The sequence below is a fragment of the Pomacea canaliculata genome, linkage group LG11, assembly GCF_003073045.1.
Source record: "Pomacea canaliculata isolate SZHN2017 linkage group LG11, ASM307304v1, whole genome shotgun sequence".
Lineage (NCBI taxonomy): Eukaryota > Metazoa > Mollusca > Gastropoda > Architaenioglossa > Ampullariidae > Pomacea > Pomacea canaliculata.
The window spans coordinates 20162107-20177699 of record NC_037600.1 but is presented as its reverse complement, the minus strand read 5'-3'; the positions used below and the strand labels follow the sequence as shown (position 1 = coordinate 20177699).

The 15593-nt window shown below is 40.0% G+C and overlaps 1 protein-coding gene across 1 annotated transcript in view; it reads left to right on the top strand.

Moving 5' to 3' along the window:
• LOC112574681 (collagen alpha-1(I) chain-like) overlaps positions 1-15593 on the top strand; it is a 54110-nt gene that overhangs the window by 16611 nt on the left and 21906 nt on the right. The window contains exons 2-16 of the mRNA XM_025255908.1: positions 7810-8001; positions 8752-8956; positions 9752-9920; positions 10242-10451; positions 11253-11318; positions 11871-11933; positions 12381-12455; positions 12616-12681; positions 13210-13266; positions 13636-13689; positions 14042-14095; positions 14460-14513; positions 14748-14801; positions 15114-15167; positions 15412-15456. Coding sequence (XP_025111693.1) covers positions 7810-8001; positions 8752-8956; positions 9752-9920; positions 10242-10451; positions 11253-11318; positions 11871-11933; positions 12381-12455; positions 12616-12681; positions 13210-13266; positions 13636-13689; positions 14042-14095; positions 14460-14513; positions 14748-14801; positions 15114-15167; positions 15412-15456 — 1418 coding nt within the window. The remainder of the gene's footprint in view (positions 1-7809; positions 8002-8751; positions 8957-9751; positions 9921-10241; positions 10452-11252; positions 11319-11870; positions 11934-12380; positions 12456-12615; positions 12682-13209; positions 13267-13635; positions 13690-14041; positions 14096-14459; positions 14514-14747; positions 14802-15113; positions 15168-15411; positions 15457-15593) is intronic.

The following is a 15593-nucleotide window of genomic DNA, read 5'->3' as shown; positions in this document are numbered from 1 at the left end:
TCGCGATTTCCATTACCTCGCTATCGGGAGGGTCTGAGCAGATGTGTCAACTCTGATATTCGTACCACAGGAGATAACGACCGATATTCAGACCGAGAAGATTATGTGCGATGAGGACGATGTGGTACACCCCTGGAGTCCTATTTATGAAACAAGGATGAAGCCCGAATAACATGAAGATATCGATGGCTATAAAGGGGTATCCAGACCCTCCGGATGTTGCTTTTCGTCTGGGGTCGTAGCTATAAGTCAGTGGTACAGATACCCTGAGGTAAAGTAACAAACAGCATTGTTTGCGGGGTCTGAATATCATGTTGAAAACACGGAGACAAGATATTTACCCCTGACTTTTTCATGGGGCAACAACCTACCCCCGGGTCATAACTACGGCCTCAGGAATCATCAAAACCGAGGTGAGGGTTGTAACAACCTCCGCAGGGAAATAAGGGCGCTGAACTGTGTTTACATCATGAAACTAGCTTTCATGTTAATTAAGAGATACTTCAGATCCACACTTGAAGCATCCCTTTACACCCTCCAACACTCTCACCCCTAACCTCTCTCTCGCCTTTCCTCCGACTTCTACAAGGGAGAGAAGCCGAGAAGCTTTGGTTTGCTAAAGACCTGCTGCCACAAACTAATGCTGAAAATATTTTGGACTTAGTCACAGGGCCTTTCCCCGAACAATGGCTCAAGTGAAATCCAGGAAATAAAGTGTAAACATTGTTTTCTAAAAGAAGGGAATGATGGAGCGGTGCCAAGAATCAGCCAGTGAAATGTGGTATCTTGCCCTGTCTACCCGGTATAAACCTGCTTCAGGTAGTCAAAGGATTGCTTTTATCTAAATTCAAATTAATGACAAACTAGTTTCGTTTTGATTAGTGAATTTTTCTACTCAAGTTGCCTTCCTCATTCCTCAAGAAAAAAAAAAGTTCAGAAGAATTCGTGCACGCCAGCTCTTTCGTATCCTCCAGTCTGCAGACATGTCCGTGCCACACCTTGCTTCTCATTAACGATGACTTGCCTGACGTCCACCCTGAAGACAACAGTGCTGAGGGTGATACACAGCTGACACCCTGTAGAGAGAGTTCAACACGATTCTACCTGACTGTGTGCTACTGGGGTAGAACACACCTGGGCACCGGGGTGAGCGTGGAAGCGATGTTTGCACCTGTCTACCCCGAGGACTGGGTGGGGTAGTTTAGCAGGAAACGGGTACTTGCAGAATGTCCGAATATCGTCTTCTCCACCCCAACAATCAGAGTTAGCAATACAGTCGCAGGGATGCAGGGAAAGTTGTCTGTGGAAGTGGCACACAGGTTGGCAGGTGTAATGTGTCAGCATGAAGGTGTCTGCCAGTCCCTCCATTATACCAATTATCTTTAAACTTAATTAATCCTCGTAAGTACCCTGTGTTCGTTGTTTGGGTAGTTGGTTTAATTGCATTTATTTTTTTCCTCCTTATTTTGGGTTATTTGTGTTTATTGTTTGTTTGGTAGTTTTGTTTTGTTTTTTTGTTTTTGTTATTTTGTTGTCTGTTTGTACGTCCCTTTTTATTTTTTCGTTCCTTTTCTGTCTTCCTTCTTGTTTTTGTTTTTGTTTTTATTTGTTGTTGTTGTTGTTTTTTTTAACCTTTCTTTCTTATTTTCTGTCTTTGGTTCCCCTCCTCCCATACCTTCTTTTCTTTTCTCTCTCTCTTTTAAATATCTCGCTGCTGCTGTTGCACCTGATTGTGGTGGAGGTGGTTGGGGTAAATACTGATGGTGGATGGGGAGGTAGGGTTTACTGTAGGATGCTGATGGCTGTGTGTTTTCTACTGAAACTTTCCTTCCTCTGTCCACCGAAGACCTTCTCGCACTCTAATATGAGGGAAAGCGCCCTCTACATTTCTGATGTAGTTACCTCCGCCTTGCATCCCTCTTCCTCCCTTCCGTCTTCTCCCCTTGGTCTGCGTGCGACTGCAGCACTGAGCGGGTATATAGAGCTTCCTTCACAGAGCTTTGCTCGACTTCTCTGTAGAACCTCGAGAGAGCCCTACACCCTACAACCGTTTCTATGACTGCGGCTGTCGGCTCTCGGGTGTCGGGTGCCCTCTAAACGGTCGGCGCTTGGTGCTGGAAGCCGCTGCTGATGCTCCTGGTGGCACCTGGGCGACCTCTGGCTCCAGTCCAAAAAGTTGTATTGTCGCACGGATCGTGCTCGAACCCTGTACACCTGCCGGGAATTGACTTTCAGTGTTTTGTGCCACACGGACCGAGAACTATGGGTGGGGCTGGGAGTTACCTCGAGGGGTACGAGAGGACGAAAGCGTGGGAGAGGGTATCAGAAGATATGACCGTTTGTTAACATTGTAGCACTGGGTAACTTTTCCAAAACACTCATTTCTCTGTTAATGGAAGTGCTGGTGTATTAATGGCATCGTGTGCACGCACGGCATCATGGGCACAGTCTTTTTTTTCTAGAACATGCTGATCATCATAAATGACATCCTCAGAACCAGTGATGGCCAGACCCTCACCCTCAGGGTCAACACTTGACCTCCTCAGATAAAGCAAATATCTCTGAGCGAAAGTGTCCGTGTGATACATTTGAACATTTTATTTTGAACAAACAATAAGAGCTCTGTGTGAATTTCAAAAGTCTTCAAACGTCCTCTGTATTCAATCTCTTCCATCCCTTTTATCTCTCCCTCTTACCTTTTCTAGAATTATGTAGTAATTAAAGGACAAGTGGGAATCACTTTGTAATGATCAGGTAAAGTTCAGTGCATGATGAAATTTCTCAGGTCTGGATGAATACATCCCTTCCGTTCTCGAGACACACCCTACAATTGTCCTTCGACAAACTTTATTATAGCTTTATCATATGTATATTTTGATTTATATTGGTATAAAAATGAGAGTATAATCTCCGTACGATTAGCATCCTAACAAATGTATTTTCAATCTCTTCCTATTGGCTTGCCAACTGTTTGCTACCTGAGTTTGTTTAAGTTAATCAATTTACACACCTGTCTGTTTGAACAAACAGAACAAGGTAATATATAATATATAATAGATATATAATATATAATAGACACACACTGGGGACTCCAAAGATTTCGAGGACTCCACGAGACACTTTGTGGAAGGTGATGAAGAGAATTCAGTTTGGTAGGCTGACAGGTTGCTAGGTTGCTGATGATGGTAGGTTGGCCTGTTGTACGTGCAGCCTCGCTAGCTGCAACACTCTCATCGCCTGAGCATGCGCTGTGGCGGCGGCGGAAAAGGATGTGGTTGGGGAGGGGCGAGGAGGGGAGGGGAGGTCACGAGAGCGGCGTGTGCCATTGTGTCCCTTGTCCTCGCCTTCTCTGACACAACAGATGGTCCACGTGGCGCCGGCAATTGGAAGCAGACTGGAATGTCACGTGTGTATAGAGCAGGGAGGAGGAGCAGGTCAAAGGTCGAGGTGCATTGCGTGTGGGATTGCGGAGAATGCTGTTACGATCACTTAACTCTCATGGAGCTTTAATTTTCGTCCGGTTTCAGCAGCCCCCGCATGAGAATGCTTTTGGTAGGACTAGCAGCACATGCAGATACACATGCACACACTTCCATAGACACACACACACACGTACACACCCACGCACCTACACTTACATAGACTCAACCCACAAACACACGCGTACGTACACATTGACAAACACAGATCCATGGATATATCGCAAGAGTAATAATGTATGCACATATTTATGAGACTTTAAAGTATGATATTGTAATGTAAGGACGGTAAACAAGTTGTATGACATGGGTGATATATGTATATACAAGTTTAGACCACCGTGAGATAAAAGTACGATATTCTTGTGACATTAAGATAAGAATGGTATAAATAAGTTCTAGTGCTCCGAGAATGTCATAAATAAGAGATAGTGTTGTGACACTATGAGAAATAAACAGTATTATGACACTGATAAATATACTGAGACCTATATGGCGCTGTCATAAATAACTAGTCGTGTTGTGACACTGGTTGTTGTGTGACAGTTATAGGACTGTGTGATAGATGTATGATAATGTTAGGGTGTGTGTGTGTGTGACACCTATAACTATAAATACATGAATGTGTGTGACATCTGTAACTGATAAATACATGAATATATATATATCATGACGGTGTGTCTTCATCATTGCAAAGTTAGTGCGTGCGCTTGTTTGTCTTTTGTCGTTTGTGTTTTTATAAATGTGTGTGTGTCTGTGCATTTCTGTGTGAAATATGTCAAGGAGAGAGAGACAAATGTACTGGGATGTCAGCGGATTTAGCAGGCTGTAGCTGACAGACATTTTTCAGTATATGTCTTTTTTTTAAAATATATTTGAAAAAAGGAAAGAAAATCGAAAGAGTGTCTGACGGAAAGACATTAAATGCCACTGACATGTCAACAGAATATTGCCGCCGTGTGTATTTGCAGAGCATGACCATATGTTTGTGAATGCATGTTGATATTCATAACATTGAGAAGGTGAACATCAATAAGCATAACACTTGTGTTTGTGTACAATAATAATAATAATAAAGAATTTTTTAGTGTATTTCCCCGTGTGGATGCTGTACACGAAAGACCACAAACGAACAGTCAGTCAACCAACAAGAAAGATTAACATCAGTAAATGAATAACAGTATGACAGATATGCAATAATATGTGTATGTGTGTGTGTGCTCGCTGGTATTTATTACATTCTGTGTGTGCACATCTACATCCATAACACCAAGCGCAAGTGCTTGTGGATAGGTAGATGGGTGGGCATGCGCGCGCGTTGATATCCATGGAAGAAAAAGAGAAGACAGAGAAAAGAAGAGGGAAAGAAAGAGAAAAAAATGCACGTCAGCACTTTCATCAGATTCCAAGGGCTGTAGTCTTGCGGTTGTTGGCTGCACCGCAGTTGTGCACGTGCACAGCGAGCCCCCGACTTCTCGCGCCCAGCCCGCTGCACGTGTAGTCTGCAGACAAAATAAAACCGTAGTCGCGGAAACTGAGACAGGCCTGGTGCGAGTTTTATTTTTCTCCCCGCTGCTTTTTTCTTTTCTTCAAATTACTATCGCCTGTGGTTTTGGTGGCAAATGTCTTCAGCGAACCCCCAGGGAACCGAGGGGTCAGTGACCCACCCTCAACCCCCAGATTCAAAGTCGATCATTTGAGATACCTTCCCTGCCAGCGGCCTGCTGGAAAATAATTGTTTCCCATGCTCCTTTCCAACAGTTTCTTTGCCTGCAGTTTGGATCCTTTGTGTACACCAGTCTGATGTGTTGGCTCAGAAAACAAACACGTACACACACACGCGCACACACACACACGCACGCACGCGCGCTCACCCCAGCCCCTCCCTGCAAAGCACACTAAATTATCTCTTTTTTCCACCGATAACCGAAACATCAAAATCGTCCCAGTTTGATGGTGGTGTTCGCTCCTATCTTTGTATTTATCATCGTTAAAGTCTGGCAGCGCTGTTCTCTCTCCATGAAACATTGATGTTCGTGTTGAGAGCAAATGTAAGGTTTCCCCCCCGCCAACCTCCTTACATGTATGATGTTGGTAGGACTCGCACGCCTTCCAGGCCGGCCTGAAAAATTTATAAAAATACGCACTGAAGCCCCACACACATAGACACACATACTGAACACACGATATCAGCTCTTTCATTGGTTATAACCATAGTGACGTAATCGTAGTCCTGTACCAATGTGACGTCACGGATGTACTTTCTTTGTGAACTTTTCGATGGCTGAGGGATTTTTATCTTATAAACGGGAGTCAGAATGTGCTGATGTCCTTTTTAACAAAATTGACTAAAGATAATAAAAAACTGTTTGTATAACCTCTGACTTTACCAATTCCCTTTAGAAAAAAAAAAGAAACCGTTAGCGGTCTCTAAAGAATGGTTACAACTTCAGTAAGTGCAGTTTCGATAAATATAAAGATAAAAAATATATCGGTTACATGCTCACATTTTAAAAATAACTGTCACATAAGATTGCTGACGTATGTTCTCTTGAGAAAAAAACATCTTTTATTCGAGCAGGCTAACTTTGAAGGGCAAGATAACATTTTAAAACTTTGGCTGGAAATGCTTTTCCAGTGGTTTAAATTATTAATTATACACGGTGGAAAAGACAGAAATAGACAGACACAGGCTGTTGAGGAAAAACTCCTTATCTTCCATAATACATTTTACAGTTTTCTGAAAACAGCTATCTGCTGAATATTAATGTGTCTGGCTCGTATCTGTGACGAGACAAAATGAGGAGCGGAGTTTGATAATGAAGGGTTATCCATCCTCAGTTAACCGCAAGCCGTGGAGTTTGTGGCTGTTGTGTATGTCACGTGGGGGCTAGAGAAAACATTGTACACCTGTTTCTGAAATATGAAAAATTCCAAAGAGGAAAGCTGTCACTCACACACGTACCCACGCACACAAATACACAAACACATGAATAGCAAGCAAAAGAGCTCACAAACACACGTCACGATTGTACACAGACATCTTTATTTTTGTTGTGAAAGCTTCCGCCAGTGGGAGAAGCTGGGATCTTATGTAAACATATGCATATCTTGTGTATATCATTATACAAATGTGATGTCATGATTCTGAGCTCTTTGTGAGGATGTTTGTAGGCGTGTACCTCGAGAGTAAAGGAGGGTGTCGTCACCCACACTTGGGGAACTGTATCTCGCGCTGAGCTTTATCCAAGAATTAGAAATGAAATGTGCCCCTCGCTAGTCCTTGATCCCACCGCTCGGCATTTTCGTCATCATAATAATCTTGGCTATCGCTTCCCGTCATCGCATTTATCTAACCTTCCTATTTGTTAGTTTTGGATTGCCTGACTTTATCAGAAAAAGAACAGCCTCAGTCACCACAGGAAATGACAGAAGATGTGATATATTTTTCTTCTGTATCCTTCTCTCTTTCCTTCTTTCTTTTACTTTCTCTCTCTGTTATCTCATTTATTTTTATTTTTTAAGTTTGGATGACAATAAAGGCATGAAGGAACACAGCATCAAAGCAGCAACAGATCCACTTACACCTTCTTCGGCAATGTTCCAAGTAGTGCGTCTTGGGGGAAAAATCGTTGACATTCCTTTGTATTAAGAATAAACATAGACAAAGTAGATATAGCAGCCCTCTCTCTCTCACACACACACATCCATCAAGGGGGGGGGGGGCCTTCTGATCCTAGCAACATAAAGTTTCTGGGAAATGCATGCGAAACATGTCTACCATGGACTCCTTCATGCAAAGCTTGGGTTAAACGAAACGAGAAGACACTAATATTTTAATTCTGTGGTTGTCAGACGCCATTTGCTTGAACAAGATTGAGAGTTGGGAACCTGCAACTGGTCTCATACCAATGGAACTCAAAGATTTATTATTATTATTGGCAGTGACGGTGATTGTGATTATTTTTACTTTTAATTGTCCCCAGCAAATGCTGAATGACAGATTGGACATTATAACACTCATTGAAGTCTTCTTCAATCATTCTTTCTGAATACAATAATTAAGAAATTTAAATCAATTTAATGTCCTCCACATATATTTTAGCAATCCCTCAAAGTGTTTTGTTGCCATAATGTCTGAATACCTTTAATTAAGCTATTTATATCAATGATACCTGGGCAACATTATTTTAACAATGTTTTAAATGTCTTCCAATGGTTATGTTTGAATATATTAAGTAATTAAGCTGTTGATAATTTCTTACGGTCACCATATGTAGGGTCGAATCTGCAATACTTTACATTTCGAAATGTTTTATGCCGGTTTCAGGAGCAGTGGACATTCTGGAGAAGGTGAACATCAAAGAGCAGAAGGAATCTCAGGGGGTGAAGAGAGTGCAAGGGTTTTGTCCTCTTCGAGCTGCACGTGACGGCGGGTCTGTGGATGAAGGTCTCCCCGACCTGGCATTCAGGATCAGCGAAGATGCACAGCTCAGGACTGACCTTTCCAAAGTTTTCAAAGGTGAGATGGGAGAAGACGAAGGCGGATACGCTGACAATAGTCAGCCAATGTATCAGGAAATCTTAGGCCATGTAATCCTACTCAAGCAATCTGTTAGCTCTCGTGAAACCTTTACAGCTGTAAACACAAATATCCGAAGGGAAGTTCCCGAGGGTGAGCATGCTCGACTGTGGACCAGGGGCCGTGTTCATGAAGGAAAGTTAAGTCTTTGTCCCGAGTAAGTCAGGGGCAAGCATCTTGTTTCCGTAGTGACCTACCGACTCCGAAAATGCTTCTTTACTGTAGTTGTAAATTAGTGGCAAAGATACCCTGGAGTAAAGCAGCAAGAAGCAATGATATCAGCGGAGTCTGGACAGTACATCGTGTCTACGGAGACAAAACAATTTCTCCATTTTGCCCGGGTGGAGCGAATTACCCTGACCTCGCGACTACTGCCCAGGAAGGTTAATTACTTCCGGCCTTACCCTGTGGCTGGTCAGCTTCCCTGTCATATTCTCGGGATATGTTAAGACAATATAAGGAGAGCTTTGGGGTTCCCACTTCCACATACCATGCCCTATAGATGCAGTGAACCACTTTTGATGTTTATTTTTTAACTCTCCATTTAAGCAACCCCTGGTGTTGTTTTGGTGGTCCTTTCAGATCCCCATTAATTCAGGCTTAAGCATCAGTAAAGAACAAGTTAATAGTCCTTAGAATACACGTCTTTCTAATTACTTTTGCTTATGTTGTTTTTTTGTTCACTTTCAGCGGGTTTTCCATTAGATTTTTCCATCTTAACCACTTTTAGACCAGAAGAGGGTACACAAGGAAAGCTCTTTGCTGTCTATGGCGCTGAAAGTGCTAATGAGATTCTGTCTTTGAAAATCGGCAAGAACACAGAGTTTATTTACAGAGATGTCAATGGTGTACCTGAGGATCCCATTCCTCTTGGAGTTGATCTCAGCGATGGACGGTGAGTACCTCTTTCATCTTTAATTTAAAGTGCTTTTATTGATGTGAATATTGCCAATGTGTGTCTGTGAGTGTGGGCGTGCACATTCATTACCATTCCTGTCCATTACACTTCTTCTTGTTCTTATGCTGCAACGCTTCATTCTACTCCTTAGTGGAAATTTTATTTGAATTTAAAACTGAAAGTCTGAAAAACACCCAATTAGTGCTTGAAATAAACACTAAAAATACATTTTCCTCTTTTTTATTTTATTCTTCCATCTTCTCTGGAAATAAACTATGAAGCATGAACCTCTTCAGGCAGTTTGTGTCTTAATGGGATGCACTTTCACACACGTCCACACACAAATGCAACACACACACACACATATCAAGTGTAGGGATTCTGATCTTAGCAGAAAGTTTCCTGGCAGCAGCAAACCTGACAATAAGAGAGTGGAAAACAATGTTATACAGACAGAGTTTGGAAAAAAAGGAGAGCTTGTAAAAGAGATGGTAAAAGTATGGGAGAGAGACATAAAGAAGTGGGAATTTGGCATGTACAGAAAGTTCTAAAGGAAATCTGTGAAACCTGGAAATAGTATTTATGTTTTTAGCTGTTTGTTGAGAGATTTATGTATTTAGTTTGCACCAGTTCATCTCATTAACCAACACATTAATACAAATGTATTTACTAACACAGACAGGTCAAGGAAATTAAAGACGGCCAAACAGACACAGACAATATAATTTTGAACTTTCATTCTTTGCTAAATGTAAATTTATGGTGAATTCTTTTTTTACTTCCTACTTGCAGATGGCATCGACTTGGTTTAAGCGTGAAGGGCAATACAATGACTGTGATTCATAACTGTGAACAAACATCAGAATCTATCAAGCTGGGTAGAACAATGCCAGCACTACCACTGGAGCAAGAAGGTGTTCTGTTTGTGGGACACCAGCTCTTCGAGGAAGAACTGTTCACTGTAAGTGTGTGTTGAGACACTGGAGGGTTGAGAATTAGGAATGTAGATGTGTGCCAGGTTACTCAAGGGCTAGGTAGCAGGATAGCCGGTGAGTTGTGTGTGTGGAGACAGTTTGGGAGAGCAGTGGAATAGCCACTGAGCTGTGAGTGTGGGTTAGGGTTGGAGGGGTGACAGTGAACTGTGTATAGAGATATTAGCTGAGCAGTAAGATGAGGAGGTGAACTAGAGAGGTGTGTGGAGACACCGAAGGATGAACATGGGATAATTGGTGAGCTGTAGGAATGTGTAGAGGCAGTTGCTTACTTGCTGTTATTTATGCAGGGTGACATACAAGACCTCATCGTCACTGACAACCCGGGCACAGCATATGAGATCTGTGAAGTTTACTGCCCAGAGTGTGATGTCCCTTTGCCCTATGGCGCCACCTTCAGCAGCTCATTTACCTCCACTGTGATTACCAGCAGCCAAAACATATCTTCCTCTTCCGCAGGTGGAGCCATTACTGGCCCTGCAACAATTGTTGATGGACGAGTGAGTAACTGTATGGATTAATTTCTAGCTAGCCGTACATCAATACCGGTAAAGTGTAAATATGTATTTTCCCCACCAGCCAATTAGAGATTCAGTCTGTATTGATTCCTTTTTGATTTGACAACATAAAGCTATTTATTTATATGACACTCCCGATATTTATATGTTTTCTTTGTGGTTTGGTATCACTCTGAGCATGTGTATGCATGTGTGTGCATGCATGCTAGAAAGTGAGTGAGGTGGGGAACGACATTGACATTTATTTAGAAATGTGATTTGGAGGAGACACAGCACAACATATTTTTAGTAAAAGATTAAATAAGTTGCTTAATTATTTCGTTATAATAATTTTTTTTGTGTTTCTCTACAAAAAAATTTCATCCTAAAATGGTGTTCTCTGCCTCCACACATATATTACTTCTAAGAAATGGGTTGGTCAAAGATCTGTTCTAATCTGCAGAAATTCTGTTTTAATTTTTAATTTAATTCTGAATTAACTATTAAAATATGAGAAAAGTATGTAAATTCATACTTCAAATAATCTAAAAAAAATGTCTGTAAAATAAAATCTTCTCTGCTGTCCTTTTAATATTTCTGAAAGAGTCACCAATCCAGGAATGTCTGTATTGGTGAAAATAATTCTGTTCCATGTTACCATTACATTTTTTTGACGATTTGTTGCTTTTGTTTGTTTGGTTTATGGGTGTATGTGTGTGTGCATAACAGATATCTCAGAAAGTTCCCATTTTATGCTTTGCTGTGTATAGTCATTTGTTAACTCTACTTTTGTTTCTGATACAGGCAACTGGGACTGGTGTCTATGTGGAGTATGGATCTGCTGAGATGACAGAAGTGACTTACAGATTTGTTAGTATAACTTTCACAAGCTCAGCTTTAAACCTGATGACACTTTGGCTGCTGGTTGTATTGGACATAGACATTAAGATGTTAGAGACACAAGAAGCTGATGTTCTGAAGCATTATAGCTTGCCAGGATATTAAAAAAAATTGTGTGAATGTTACACATTTATTAGCAAAATTAAAAACACTGAAATAACTTTCAGTTTCACAAGAATCCACTAGTTAAAGGATTCTACAACAATGATGGGGTTGACCCTTATTTAAAACAAAATCATGACACTAAGTGAAAACAAAATGTTTTCATATTGCTATTTTTTGTTTTAAAGAATAAACCTCTGAATGCTGAGGACTTATTGTGTTAAACTTTATTAATTGATAAATAATTGATATGTGGCTGAGCAGCTGATACCATTTATGAAATTGTTTCTTATTGTATCCAGCACTGAGCTGATTTGATCATTGTTAGGTCACATCATTTTTCAATTTCCTTTTAATACTGTGCTTTACATATCCTCAAGTTGTTTTTGTCTGCTACACATATTGTTATTGTTGTTGCAGGGACCACCTGGACCACCGGGCGCCCGCGGCATCCCTGGTCCCCCAGGATTCAAAGGAGAGGGTGTGAGTATTACACTCGAAATCATTTTGATGTTGATTAATATTCTACCAGCATTTAGCAATCTTTAAACAGCATTTTAAGTTCAGATCTGTGAGCAGTATTAAAGTTTTAGATAGACGCCATTGATAGCATTAGACATATGCCTCAGATCTGTTTTCTCCAACTAAAGTAGCTGGTGTGAAAGAAATAACAGATAGAGACAAGTATATGCTTGCATGTATCTGTGGTGCCAAATATCAAGGCTGTTGTATTTTAATAAATATTATGAATTATGAATATTATATTTGAAATTATGATCATACATGATAAAGTGGATCAGTTGGTGGATCACAGCTGGATTTTAATTAATTATAAATTTTTCAGTGTCTTCTAGCTGGTAAAATTACATGTTGAAACTTGTGTTCAGTCTTCCAAAGTTTGAAACTAGCAGTCTGTTATATTCATCAAAGGGTCCACCTGGACGTGATGGTGTACCTGGTGTCAATGGAGTACCAGGCCCACCCGGCCATGTCTTTGTCATTCCTGTAAGTAAACCTTCAATTTTTCTTACTTTATTAACAAACCCTCTGAGGACAGTCCTAAGTGCTGAAGGTGAGCAAAGTGAATTTCTGTATCTGATGCTACAGCTAAACTCAAGTAAACTTTTGGTTTGTGATGTTGAGGAAATTTTTTTTTCCTTTTCAGTTCAGCCAGGATGGAAAACAGAGTAATCAGGCAGAGCATTTCCGCACACTTCTGGATCAGCATATGGTAAACTGTCAAAGCATAAATTGCAATTATTGTTGTCACACTACTTGTATTCATATGTCTTTCATCATACAGATAATAAAGATTAAAGATAAATCATATTTATTGTGATAGTAATTCTAGGGGAAAGCAATATTTGAAGGGGAGGCAATGTGGAACAGGAGATCATAGTTTGAGGGTTGCTCAGACCTGCAGCTCAAAAACTTCCTGTCCATCCAGCAGCTGCTCTGTAGAAATGGATACCTGAATGGGTACCTAAGTTCCTGATTTATTGGAGAGGCAAAGATGCTGGACGGAAAGGAATGAGATTCACTTTCTATAATATTTAAAGAACATGGCAGAGGTACTGCTCAAAGTGCACCCTTTATCAGAAGCATCAGCATGTTGAAAGAAAATCTTGTGGCTACATAAAAATACAGATAATACAAAGATATCTAAAGCATATTACCTTAACTGAAATATTTATTTTGCAAAGAATTTATTTGTGAAAAATGTTCCTTCTCATAGAGTGACCTATTTCTTTTCTTGTAGCTTGCCATGCGAGGAGCACCTGGACCCATGGGAATGACTGGCCTGCCTGGGCGAGTTGTGAGTCTTTTTTTCTTGTCCTTTCACAGGATCAACATCCTATGCTGTTATTTTCTTTTGTTTCTTTTGTGATGACAAAATAGATTACTTTAAAGTATTTTAAAGACTATCTTTTCATTAGCGAAAACATCTAGAGGGAAACATTGGACATGATATTTAGTGTTCTACCTGCAATTTCACATTGTACAGTTATTTTCAGTGAGGGATCAATATATGAAAAAAACTCCATTTACATAAAGTTTTAAAAATAAGCTGGTATACTTCAGAAAATGCTTGCGAATAATCCAAATTTATGTAAAAGTAAAGAATATTTTTGCTGCATTGTGTGTTACATAGCATTCTTATAAAAAATATGCTCTTACTCCACAGGGTCCCCAAGGTCCACCTGGTGTGAAGGGAGATGTTGGCAACACAGGAGAACAGGTGAGAATTAACTTAACCAGCAGAGGCTGTTAGCATTATTACCTGATCTGACTAGTCATTTGTTTAGAAAGAAGTCACTTATGTCATCTTTTCTTCAAAAACTGGACCTGTCTTATGAGGATATTATAGCCAGCGTTCAAAGGAAATTAGAAGGTGATTACACTGGAGAGGAAGCTCACTGTCGTTGCTTCTGTTTACTCAAGCAAATTTTTGGCAGTTTTAAGTATGTCTAAAGTCATTGGTGGTTGGCAGGCTTGTCAGAAAAATTGTGTGAAAAATTGTGCAAAACTGTTTAGTAGTTGTCGCTCAGACTGGATGCTAATCAGTGGGTTTCTCTTACTCTTGTCTACAGGGGCCTATGGGACCCATTGGAATGCCAGGACCTGTAGGATCGATAGGAAAAAGAGTAAGTGTGTCATAAATTTTGTGAAATGTTGATCATGCTGTTGTGTTTTTTCACCAACTTTTTAAAATTTATTTTTCAAGACTACATTTAATTTTGCTAAATATGTTATTTACTTAAATCTTAACGTTATAACAGCCTCCTTCAAATTTTTGTCAGCTAGAAATTGTTAGTGTGCTCCACTCAGTGAAGGAGCTACACATATTAAGAGGACCACAGTTTTTAAGCTATGTAAGGATGTTTTATTTCCAGATATGTGAATTCTGGATATATTGATTTGTGAGAGCGATACAGTAGTGTTAGAAATTGTCATTAATGAATATTTTAATAATCAGTGTCAGATGTTTATTGAAGTTTTTATGTCAAGGGTCGAGCAGGGCAGGATGGCGAGAGAGGCCAACAAGGTCCCCCTGGTGACAAGGTCAGCATTGTGTGAGCTGTATGTTAATGAGTGTGAGGTGTATGTTTATTTGCATGCGGTGCTATATTCATATGTATGAGATATATGTTTATGGGCATGTGTGTGTACATCCAGAAGCAAAATTTTACATATTTGTTTGTGCATGTGTACATGGATTAGAAATCCTTGTGAAAGACAGATCGAATATCTTCTCAAAAGAATATCTTCTCAAAATTATCCTGATGACATGTGCAGGGTATTCCTGGATTTCCTGGTATGCCTGGTCTTCCTGGAGAAAAAGGAGAACGCGTGAGTTGTTGCTGGACAGCTAAATTGTTACGTTTATCTCAGCTACAATTTCTTAGTCATTTGAAAAAATTCTTGTAATTTCTCGTCATTATTAGTCTTTTATCCCTAAACTACTCTATTTAAAACAGACAAGATTTTATTTAGCAATAACAGAAAATCTGTTGCTATGCTTGTAGAAAGGAAAGAGTCAGTTTTATTTGATAGTGAGAACAAATTAGCTGTTGCTAAGACATTAATTAGTGACAGAAAAATTGTAGTATGTGTCAGTGATGACAAGATGATTGTAATATATTTATGGGTTCAATACCTCAGGGTATTAATGGTTCTCCTGGTGAACCTGGAACCATTGGAACAGATGGCGAACAAGTGAGTAAACTTTGTACAGTGACTTTATAAATCACAAAACCTTTTATTATATCAAGATGCTGTATCATAAAATTAACAAGCAAGAGTGGGGAGATAGAGTCTGAGTTATTTTTGTTGGGTGCGTTATGAAGACAATATAAGCTGTTAAATATTCTCTTTCTTGCCGTTTACTTCACTGTTGATACTCATCACGTCTTCACTCAAATGGAATGTGTTCACAGCTGTATTTTCTTATCATCCTTAGGGTGATCCCGGTGATCCTGGACCTCCTGGGCCAGTAGGTGACATGGTAAGTAGAACAAATTTTACGATATGAAAAATTATACCTTCTATGTGTGCTGTGTTCTGACATTAAGATTACAAATACATGTGTACAAAAAATACCATTTTTTATGGTAAAATTCCTTAGTGCTTATCAGATGACAT